Below are 12215 nucleotides of genomic sequence, written 5' to 3' on the forward strand. Positions count from 1 at the left end.
AGCTTTTTAAAAACAAACTTTAAATAAACTTCTAACCAATTTCTTAAGAACGAAAAATATTTTTGATGAGGTTAAGCACTTACCTTTCCCATTTGAGGTTCTCCAATTAGAGCCCGGAATTCAGTATTATTTTGTGTGTAACTGCGCAGATGTGCACAGATGTGATCTAACTGCAACCTCCAATATCCTGTATAAAGAACAGGCAGAAATCAACATTTGACTGACATATTCCCAAGCTGGATATAGTGACTGGTAGCAATAAACCTGACAAATGATTTTGCCTAAGAGCCGAAACTTAGTAACAGTCAACATTTGAAAAAAATGACAGCTTACATCCACGTAACACCTTAAACATCTGAGGATACTTCACAGGACATAATCTAACAACATTTGGCACTAACTACATAAAGAAACATTAGTACTAAAAGCTTCAGAGTATTAAGGAGTGTCTGAAAGGCGCAACTGGAGATAGAGGAGAGGAGAGGTTTAGGGAGGGAATTCCAGAGGTCAGGAACTAGGCAGCTGAATGTGACTTTGGCATCACAGAAGTCACTGCGTATACAGTTTCAAAGGGCACACTGGGAGTTCACGAGTTGAAATTACAATAACAATTCAATTTATATAGTATCTTTAACATAATGAATTGTCTCAAGGTGCTTCACAGGAGTGTTAAAAAATAAAACATGACACAGTCACGTAGAGGTACTTGGTCAGATCATCAAAATATTGGGGAAAGAAGAAGGTTTTAAGACTTATCATAAAGCAAGAAGGTTTGGTAGAGAGGTAGAGGGAGGTAAGGACACAATTCAGATTTTAAGGCCAATGCAACTGAAGACATGATCACCAATGGTAGAGGTATTAAAATCAGGTTTGAGTGGCATGGATTTGAGGAATTCAGGTATTCCAGAGGGTTGTGGCTTTGGAAGAGGTTACAGGTATACGGAAGAATGGGGCTCTGGATGGCTTTGAAAATAAGAATGGGAATTTTAAAAATAATATGTTATTTCACAGGAGCCATTGCAGATCCATGAGCACGGGGCAATAGGCAAATGGGAATCGATGAGAGTTAAGACACAAATAGAAAAACCTTAAAAGACCTCAGGTTTAGAGAGGGTAAGTGTACAAAACCAACCAGAAATGCATTGAAATAATCTCGAAGCCTATGAGCTAGTGAGGGTAAGAAGAGGAGGATATGGCAGATGAATGCGTGGCTAAAGAATTGATGCAGGGAGCAGGGATTCAGATTCCTGGATCATTGAGATCTTTTCTGGGGCAGGGGTGATGTGTTCAAGAGGGACGGGTTGCCCCTGAACTGGAGTGGGACCAATACCCTAGCGGGCAGATTTGCTAGTGCTGCAAGGGAGGGTTTAAACTAGATTGCCGGGTAGGGGAGGCGGGATCCTCAACATCAGGGAGGCAAGTGCGAGGCTGGAAGGAAATACAATAATCAGAAATAGCAAGTTCAAGAGACAGGTCAGGTTAGAACAGGCCAGGGAGCAAGGAATCCTGATGGATTAAATTGCACCTATTTCAGTGCAAGAGGGCTGACAGATAAGGCCCATGAACTTGGTGTAGATAGATACGTGGGGCTGGGATATTATAGCCTTTACAGAAACATGGCTAAGGGAGGGACAGGACTGGCAGCTTAATGTGCCAGGGTACAGGTGCTTTAAGTGGGACAGAGGTAGAGGAAAGAGGGGAGGGGGTGTTGAATTTTTGATTAAGGGGAGTATCACAGCAGTAGTCAGGGATGAAATAACTGAAGGATCATCCAGTGAGGCTTTGTGGGTGGAGGTAAGAAATAAGAAGGGGATGTTGACATTATTGGGGTTGTACTGTAGGCCCCCCAAATAGTCAACAGGAGTTAGAGGAACAAATATGCAGGGAGATTGCAGAGACTTGCAGGAGAAATAGGGTTGTCATAGAGGGGGATTTTAATTTTCTTAACATAGACTGGGACTTCCATAGTGTTAAGGGCTTAGGTGGGGTGGAATTTGTTAAATGTGTTCAGGAAAGTTTCGTTAAGCAGTATATAGAGGGTCCTACTTGGGAAGAGGCAAAATTGGACCTACCCTTGGGAAATAGGGCAGGACACGAGTGTGAGGTGACAGTGGGGAAGCACTTTGGGACATAGTTCTATCAATTTTAAAATAGTTACGGAGAAGGACAAAACTGGTCCATGGATTCAAGTTCTAAATTGGGGCAAGGCGAATTTTTGATGGAATTAGACAGGAGCTTGAAGGTATTGATTGGAGTAATTTGTTTGCAGGCAAAGGGACCTCTGGCAAATGGGAAGCCTTTAAATGTGTGATAGCTAGAGTTCAAGGTCTATATGTTCCTGTGAGGGTGAAGGGAAAGGTTGGCAGGAGTAGGAAACCCTGGATGACGAGATATTGAGGCTTTGACCAGAAAAAAGGAGGATGCATGGCTCAGGAACAGGCAGCTGAAATCAAGGAAATCCCTGGAGGTATATACAGGATACAGGAGTTTACTGAAGAAGGAAATCAGGAAGGCGAAAGGGGGCACGAGATAACACAGTATGGAGCTGCAGCAGCACAGCAGGCCAGGCAGCATCAGAGGAGCACTAAAGTTGATGTTTTGGGTCAGGACCCTTCTTCAGCATTGGCAGTTTTTGCTATCTCTGAAAGGGGCATGAGATAGCTTTGGCTGCGGAGATTAGGGTGAATCCAAAGAGATTCTTTAAGTATATTAAAGGAAAAAGAATAACTAGAGAAAGAACAGGATTCCTGAAAAACCAAAGTGGACACGTATGTGTGGGATTGCAAGAGAACAGCAAGGTCCTCAATGAATATTTCTCCTCTGTGTTACCGTGGAGAAAGGCATGAAGACTTGGGGAAGTTAGTGGCGATATCTTGGAGTCAGTCCATATTACAGTAGAGGAGGTGGTTGGAAGTATTAGAATGTATGAAGTTGTATAAATATCCTGGTCCTGATCAGATATATCAAATAACCCTGTAAGGGGCTAGAGAAAAAATTGTGGGGGCCCTGGCTAACGTGCTTGCATCATCGTTAGCCACAGGTGAGCTCCCAGAAGGCTGGAGAGTAGTGAATGTTGTTCCCTTATTCAAGAAGGGCTGCAAAGAAAAGCCTGGGAATTATAGACCAGTAAGCTTAATATCTGTGGTAGGTAAGTTACTTGAGAAGATTCTGAGGGATAAGATATACATGCATTTAGAAAGACAAGTTTTAATTAGGAGTAGTCAGCATGACTTTATGCATGGGAAATCATGCCTCACAAATTTGTTAGAGTTCTTTGATGAAGTGACCAGGAAGGTTGCTCAGTGCAGGGTGGTAGACGTAGTCTACATGGATTTCAATAAGGCCTTTGATAAGGTTCCGCAATGGTAGGCTGCTCTGGAAGGTTAGATCACATGGAATCTAGGGAGAGTTGGCAAATTGGATACACAATTGGCTTGATGGTAGGAAACAGAGAGTAATAGTGGAAAGATGCTTGTCAGACTGGAGTGTCTGACTAATAGTATGCCTCGGGGTCGGCCCTGGGCCCATTGCTGTTTGTTATCTATATCAATGATTTGGATGAGAATGTACAAGGGATGATTAGTAAATTTGCGGATGACACTAAAATAGGCGGTATCGTGGACAGTGCAGAAGGTTATCAGAAATTGCAGCAGGATCTTGATCAGGTGGGGAAGTGGGCCGAGAATTGTAAAATGGAGTTTAATATAGATAAGTGTGAGGTGTTGCATTTTGGAAAGTCAAATCAAGGTAGGAGTTTCATGGTGAATGGTAGTGTCCTAAAGGAGTGTAATGGAGCAGACAGACCTTGGAGTTCAGGTGCACGGTTCCCTGAAAGTGGAATCACAGGCAGACAGGGCAGTGAAGGCGGCTTTTGGCACACTGGCCTTCATCAGTCAGGGCACTGAATTTAGAAGCTGGGAAGTTACATTGCAGTTGTACAGAATGTTGGTGAGGCCGCACTTAAGAGTATTGTGTTCAGTTTTGGTCACCTTGCTAATGGAAGGATGTTATTAAACTGGAAAGAGTGCAGAAGAAATTTACAAGGATATTGCCAGGACTCAAGGGACTGAGTTATAGGGAGAGGTTGGACAAGCTAGGACTTTTTTCTTTACAGCATAGGAGATTGATTGGGGATCTTATGGAAGTCTATAATATCATGAGAGGCGTGGATAGGGTGAATGCACTCAGTCTTTTTCTCAGGGTTGGGGAATCGAGGACTAGAGGGCATCAGTTTAAGGTAAAGGGGAAAGAATACATGGGAACCTGAGGGGCAACTTTTTTTACACAGAGGGTGGTACACACATGGAATGAGCTGCCAGTGGAAGTGATTCAGATGGGTACATTAACAACATTTAAAAGGCATTTGGATGAATACATGGAGAGGAAAGGTTTAGAAGGATGTGCGCCAAGTGCAAGGAAATGGGGTTAGTATGGATGGATATCTTGGTGGACATGGACCTGTTTCGGCCTGTCTCCGTGCTGTAGGATTCTATGAGAAACAAAAAGGCTTGGGTGAGGATTTAAGAAGCAAATTAGTTGTGACAGGGACAAAGTCAGGCAATGTTTCGGAGGTGTAAAGAAGGGTGAATGGGTGGTTGCTTGGTGTATAATGACTCCAATAGAACCTAAGGTTGAACTTATACATCCTGATGGGGGTGAACTTGTTGTGAGGTGGGTGGATACATTTATGCTGCCAGCCAGCATGCCAATTTCCTGACAGCACCATGCCTCTGAGCCACTTTTTCTAAAAAGAAGAGGTAAGATGGGGGTGGGATTGTAGGCTTAAAGTGATGGGCAGCTAATTCTCCTTGTTAATGCCTTAATAAGGCTGCCAGATCCCTAGAGGTATTGGCAAACAGTGGAACTACTTTGAGGCAGTCTGACAGTGGCAGATTCACCATCTGTAATGGTAGCTCAGGTTAAGTTTTACTTTATGATTGAAGTTAGAGAGAGTGAGCATCTAACTTGGGAACCCCCTCTCTCTCTCTCTCACACACACACCTGTAAGAGCAGCCCACTTTTTATGAGTCCTCCAGCTTTTGACAGCCCACCTGTCATCCTTACTTGAATAGAAAACCTATCGTCTGGCCTTCATTGGCCAATTTGGGGAAAATTACAGCCAGATGATGTCTCTATCCATTTAACTCCAGCAACAGGGTCCCAAAGCCCATGGGAAAATCCTGCTCCAAACTTGCGAACAAATTGGTTTAGTCTCAGTTTGGTAACAGGAAGAGGGAATAAGTCAGTAACTAGGGAATGTATTTCAGACAGGACAATGAAAATATCAGGTTCCACCTTCTCCACATCTCATTAGAAAATTCTCTGCTTATCCGGTGCTAGAGGTTGAATAAGCAGCTTAGCATGGGTGGAAGAATTAAAAGAGGTGATAGCGCTGTGGAGCTGGCTGTGAAACTAACACTGAGCTTTTGGATGGTGTCTCAAACAACGCTGATTGAACAGGTCTGGACAGCAAAACAGAGTCAATATTTCAAGTCAAATATGACTTCACTTCAGAACCAAAATTCTGAAGAAGTTACATTAGACTTGAAATATTTGCTATTCTGCTCTCCACAGATGCTGCCAGACCTGTCGAGTATGTCCAGCTTTTCCGGTTTCTGTTTTTATTTCAAATTTCCATCTTCTGCAGTCTTTTGCTCTTTTTATGCTTATCCAGGCTGTGAAATAAAATACAAACCCATTTGTTAGTAAGAAGAAAAAATACACAAAGGGCAATCACCTATGGGTTAATGAACATGTGGATGACATAATTAGAGAATGAGATTGGAATATAAAAGCAAACAGATGATGCTAGAATTTTAGCCATCACTGGCCGGGAGATATTATTAGGGGTGACCAAAATCAAAGGAATAGATTTTAAGTAATAGCTTAAAGGAGGTGAGATGGATAGAGATGAAGAGATATAGGAAGGGAACTCCAGAATTTAAGGCCTCTGCAGATAAAGACAGGTCTGCAACAGTGAAATTACTCAAATCACAATCTGCAGCAAGCCGAATTAAGAGTGCAGAGCTCTCAAAAGGTTATCAGATTAAAGGACGATACAACGACAGGATGGGATAAGGCCATGGAGACATTGAAGAATAAAAATGACAACAGGAGCAAAAACAGGTTAGTTTGTGCAAAGATTTTGGGTGAACAAGAACAAGTTAGAAAATGGATGGTGAGTTTTAGAGAATCCCAATTTTACAGAGGGTAGATGCTGAGATACCAGCCAGGAGCATATTAGTATTATCAAATCTAGATGGAAAAGGGCACAGATGGAGGCTTCAGCAGCAGGTCAGTCAAGCATAGGAGAGGACAGGAGATGGCCTGGAGGTGTGAGTAGATTGCCTTGATGATGGACAGAATATGAGATTTGAAACTCAGTTTTGTATAAGAATGCAAGGGTCTGAAAGAGTTAATGTTGTGTACTGCCTTAAGCCCCAAACACTGTGATAACGTCACGGGGATGTGGCCAGGAGAACAACTTAGGAGTGGAAATAGTAAAATCTACCATCTTGGTCTTCCTTACAGATATTATTACAGAAACTATCATATCAATGTAACTTCTACATAGTTGCAATCATGCAATTAACTATGTTTAAGAGCTTCTTCTCATTAGTCTACCAAGTGGTTCTCCTTTACCACATTAAACCAAGTACTTCCCTAACACACCTACCAGAAGCTGGTGCCATCAACTCTACCAGATAGCAGCTCAGGAGTAAATAGGATTCCAAGGCTGCAAACTGTCTGGTTCAATCCCAGACTGTGGACAGGGAGAGGGATGGGGTCTATGACCAAGGAACAGTATTTTAGAGGGGACTGAAGACCATGAAATTGGTCATTGCAGTAGTTAAGCAGAGGAAATTTCTAATCACCCAAAATAGGATAAAGGACAAGCACATGTGACAAATTAGGGGCAGTGGAGCAATGTTCCATTTCAGGATGATCCTGGGATAGTGAGCAGTTTTAGCAATAGAAAGCACAATCTGACAGCCAGATCTGATGATTAATGACTAAACTATTTCTTTACTATAAGCCTTCAAGCCTCATCCCGTGGCCTTAAGAAAGCAGAGATGGGGATCATATAGGAGAAACAATCAGGGTGAGGGACACTAATGGTTTTAATGGGGAATGAGAAATCAACAGTGAGAGTAGCCAAAAATGTCTTTGCAAGTAGAGGACCAAAAGTTAGACTGTCGGCAATTTGAAAATACAGTTTTACGTGTTTTGGGAGAAACATTTTTATTGAGACAAACAGAAAAGCAAGTTGGATTAGGAGCAGGAAGGCCCCCATTAAGTCTCATGGCTTCTGGTTAAACATGGGCAAGGAAACCTTCTGCTAATTACCACATACCATCCTCTTTCAGCTAATGAATCAGTCCTCCATGTTGAATAACTCTTGGAGGAAGCACTGAGGGTGACAAGGGTGCAAAATGTACTCTGGTTGGGGGATTTCAATGTTGACCACCAACAGTGACTTGGCCATGGCATTACTGATCGAGCTAGTCAGGTCCTAAAGGACATAGTGCTAAACTGGGTCTACAGCAGGTGGTGAGGGAACCAACAAGAGGGAAAAAACATACTTGACCTCATCCTTACCAATCTGCTAGCTGCAGATGCATCTGTCCATGACAGCATCAGTAAGAGTGACCACTTAATTAAATTAATACTAATTTAGTTTTAATTTTAATGTGAAGTCCCGCCCTCATATTGAGAATATCCTCTATCATCTTGTGCGGCACTATCACCGTGCTAATTGGGACAAACTTCAAACAGATCTAGCAACTCAAGACTGGGCATCCATGAGGTGCCGTGGACCATCAACAGCAGTAGAATTGTACTCCAGCACAATCTGTAACCTCATGGTCTGGCATTTCCTCCAATCAGCCATTACCTTCAAGCCAGGGATCAATCCTGGTACAATGGACAGTACAGGAGGGAAAGCCAGGAGCAGCGCCAGGCATACTAAAAAAGAGATGTCAACCTGGTGAAGCTATCAAACAGGATTACTTGTGTACCAAAAAGCATAAAACAGCAAGTGATAGACAGAGCTATGCAATCTCATAACTAACGGATCAGATCTAAGCTCTGCAGTCCTGCCACATCCAGTCATGAATGGTGGTGGACAATTAAACAACTCAGTGGAGGAGGAGGCTCCACAAATATCCCCATCCTCAAATGATGGAAGAGCCCAGCACACCAGTGCAAAAGATAAGGCTGAAGCATTCGCAGCAATCTTCAGCCAAAAGTGCCGAATGGATGATCCATCTCAGCCGCCTCCAGTGGTCCCCAGCATTACAGATACCAGTCTTCAGCCGATTTGATTCACTCCATGTGATATGAAGAAACAGTTGGAGGCATTGGATACTACAAAGGCTATGGGCCCTGACAACATTTTGGCAATAGTACTGCAGACTTGTGTTCCAGAACTTGCTGCTCCCATAGCCAAGCTCGTCCAGAACAATTACAACACTGGCATCTACCCATAGTGTCAAAAATTGCCCAATATGTCCTGTACACAAAAAGCAGGACAAATCCAACCCAGCCAATTACCACCCCATCAGTCTACTCTCGATCATCAGTATAGTGTTGGAAGGTGTCATCAACAGTGCTAGCAAGCAGCATCTGCTCAGTGACGCCCAGTTTGGGTTCTGCCAGGGCCACTCAGCTCCTGATGCCATTACAGCCTTGGTTCAAACATGGGCAAAACAGCTAAATTCCAGAGGTGAGTTGAGAGTGACAGTCTTTGACTGGGTGTGGCATCAAGGAGCCCTAGCAAAACTATAATCAACAGGTATTGGGGGTGAACTCTCCGCTGGTTGGAACCATGCCTAGTTCATAGGAAGTTTGTTGTGGTTGTTGGAAGTAAGTCATCTCATCTCCAAGATATCTCTGTAGGAGTTCCTCAGGGTAGTGTCCTAGGCCCAAACATCTTCAGCTGCTTCATTAATAAGTTTCCTTCCATCATAAGGTCAGAAGTGGGAACAAAAACAAAGTTGCTGGAAAAGCTCAGTAGGTCTGGTAGCATCTGTGAAGAAAAAATCACAGTTAATGTTTCAGGTCTGGCGACACTTCCTCAGAAGTGGGGATGTTCGCCGATGATTGCGCCATGTTCAGCATCATTCATGACCCCCCAGATACTGATGTAATCTATGTTCAGATGAAACAAGATCTGGACAATATCCAGGCTTTGGCTGACAAGTGGTGTGTAACATTCATGCCACACAAATGGCAGCAATAACCATATCCAGTAAGAGACAACCTAACCATCGCCCCTTGACATTCAATGGTGATATTATCATTGTATCCTCTACTATCAACATCCTGGGAGGTTACCCATTGACCAGAAACTCAACTGGACTCACTGCATAAACATAGTTACAAGAGCAGGTCAGAGGCTAGGAACGCTGCAGTGAGTAACTCATCTCCTGACTCCCCATAATCTGTCCATCATCTACGAGGCAAAAGTCAGGAATGTGATGGAATACTCGCCACTTGCCTGGACAGGAGGAGCTCCAACAACGCTCACTAAGCTTGACACCAGCCAGGACCAAAGCAGCCTGTTTGATTGGCATCACGGTGGCAGGGTAGGAAGTGTTCATGCTCTGTGCCTATAGGTCCCTGTTCACCTGGTCGGCCACATTATTCCTTGTTCTTTTATTTTATTATGTGGCGTCATTGCTTTTTTGTATCAAAGTTCACCTTTTCGTGTTTCCTGCCCCTCGGTAGAGGAAAGCAGTTGCGAGGTCCTGCTGTAGCAGTAGCGGTGTGCTGGATCTGGATGTCCATTCCTCGTGGTCATAGTGGCTGAGGCTTTGTCAAAGGTTTCATCTGGTCCGTTCTTCCTGGTGGCGGTGCGGTAGTTTCAGTGGTGGAAGTACAATGGTTCCAGTTCATCCCTTGTGGCTATGAGACAACATGGCGGTTTTGTGCAGCGACTGAAGTGATGACTTGAGCCACATCTTCAGCATTGGCAACTTGGTGGGTCTGGTCTGTCCCTCTCCGCTATGACAGCAATGCAGTGGCTTCGTTGTCAGCTTCAGCAGTGGCAGTATGGTGGTCTGGTCTGGAAATCCTTGCTTTGGTGGCCTCAGGGTCGGCTTCGGCGACAGCATCCCATAGCCATTTCGAAACCCAGGAGCCGTGGAGAGAACAAATGATCAACTATGTCCTAACATTGTGTCAATTATTTCTTTTTATAATTTCTGTAATTAAAAAGCGCCAAATTGTGGTGACTTATACACATCTCACTGTATTTTCATAACTACAAATGACAATAAATTGCTATTCTATTCTGACCATCCACTCCCTCCACCACCAATGCTCAGTAGCAGCTGCGTACACTATCAAGATGCAATGCAGGACTTTGCTAAAGATCCTTAGACAGCACCTTCCAAATCCACAACCATTTCCACCTTGAAGGGCAAGGGCAGCAGACTCATGGGAACACCACAACCTGCTAGTTCTCCTCCAAGATACTCACCATCCTGACTTGGAAATACAACACCATTCCTTCACTGCCATTAGGTCAAAATTGTGGAACTCCCTCCATAAGAGCATTGTGGGTCAACCTACAGCAAATGGACTGCAGCAGTTCAAGGCAGCAGCTCACCACCACCTTCTCAAGGGCAGCTAGGGACAGGCAATAAATGCTGGCCCAGCCAGCGATGTGCACATCCCATGAGTGAACTTTTTAAAAAAAAAATCAAAGACAATAGTTGTCAGAGTGAATGCAACAATGCCACATGATGCTGTACACTTGAGGGGGTAGGCGACTTTAGGCAAAAGGCGAGATTTAGGGAGGGTAGGAAGGCAGCAAACTCAATGGCAAACAAGACAAGATGGAAGCTGAAATCATTAAAGGATGAAACTTCACTCAGTATAGAGAATGGCAAAGGATAACATTGAAGATATCACAGTATGAAATCTAGTTTGATAGTTGGTTAGACAGTCGTGGTTGAGGAATTTAAAGGCAATGGAAGAATAGTGGATCAAAGTAAGATGGTTAAAGGAGAAGCTGCTGGGGGAGAAAGGTGGTGATGGTAGGGGAGCAGGTAGTAGACAAGCTGTAGTTTTATAAGAATAATATTGCCACCACAAAAATCTGATGGGCAAAGAATAGAAGGCATAACCTGGCTTGGAAACGTCATTGAGGGCGAATGATGGTGTCATCATCATCAGTCAGGTTTCCTTAAAGTCCATCAATCCTCCACAACAGCTGACACATGGCAATGTCTTGTTAACATACGTAAATGGATTAGGAGGCTACGATGGAGTTGCTTTACAGTTCCTGCAACATATCCCAGGAGATGCACCAAGGTTATCAGCAGACAGACAGCAACAGTTAGATAAGAAGGTTGAGGACTGACAGAAAATTGAAGTAAAGATTTGGCAGGCACAGCACTGAAGGGGGAGAAATGAAAGGAAGCAGTGAAATGGCAAAGGGGAAAAAATGTTATGGACTCTAGTCCAGCATGGCTATCAAAAGGTATATGTGAATGGACATGGAAATTCAGTTTGAATACGCATAATTACATTTAAATAAGGACAAATACGTTCTGAAAATAAACAAACAGAATTTATTGTAATTTAAAAATATGACATTCTTCCACTGTGTAATTATGTTTTTTGACGAAGTCAGTTTTTTTTAGGTGATACCCTTTTGTTAATGTAAATTTGATAAGCCATGCCTAAGACCCAGTATTTATTACATTCACTATTTATTAATTCTGGCCTCCATTTCGCAAGGAGTGAGAAATTATTACGCAGGCCTGATAACAAATTTGCTATTGTTGATTTTGATCAATGATGGAGAGCAGTTTAATTGTGTTTTCTTCTCTATTACTCACACAATAAATGGAAGGGACAGTTCTTGGGTCCAGATCTCGATCACTGAGCTCAACAAGCCTCAGATGAATGCTTGGAGCAACCTCTTAATGTTCCTGTTTTGTGTGGGAAAGCAACAGAGCTCTGAGACAATACTTCATCACACACATTATCAAAAATAGACACCATTTTCTACTCCTTGTTCTGTCCCAGGAATTCAGAGGGATTGAGCCATCTATTTTCACCTCCCCAGACACTAAATCCTGCTGAGTTCATCAGAAGTAACAAATGGGAAATTACCATTCCAGCTGAATTTTGTTAATGGGAATAATTATTCAGCGAAACTATTCATTGATTATGAAGCAGAGTTTGGACGATAGTCATTACCT

At 43.1% G+C, this 12215-nt stretch overlaps 1 protein-coding gene across 4 annotated transcripts in view; it reads right to left on the reverse strand.

Moving 5' to 3' along the window:
* The window catches only part of dzank1 (double zinc ribbon and ankyrin repeat domains 1), a 94265-nt gene that overhangs the window by 8599 nt on the left and 73451 nt on the right, over nt 1-12215 (reverse strand). For all 4 annotated transcript variants that reach the window (XM_048600625.1, XM_048600626.1, XM_048600627.1 and 1 more), the window contains one exon: nt 84-187. In XM_048600625.1, the coding sequence (XP_048456582.1) occupies nt 84-187 (104 nt within the window). The remainder of the gene's footprint in view (nt 1-83; nt 188-12215) is intronic.

The sequence above is a fragment of the Rhincodon typus genome, chromosome 9 (assembly GCF_021869965.1).
Source record: "Rhincodon typus isolate 14 chromosome 9, sRhiTyp1.1, whole genome shotgun sequence".
Classification (NCBI taxonomy): domain Eukaryota; kingdom Metazoa; phylum Chordata; class Chondrichthyes; order Orectolobiformes; family Rhincodontidae; genus Rhincodon; species Rhincodon typus.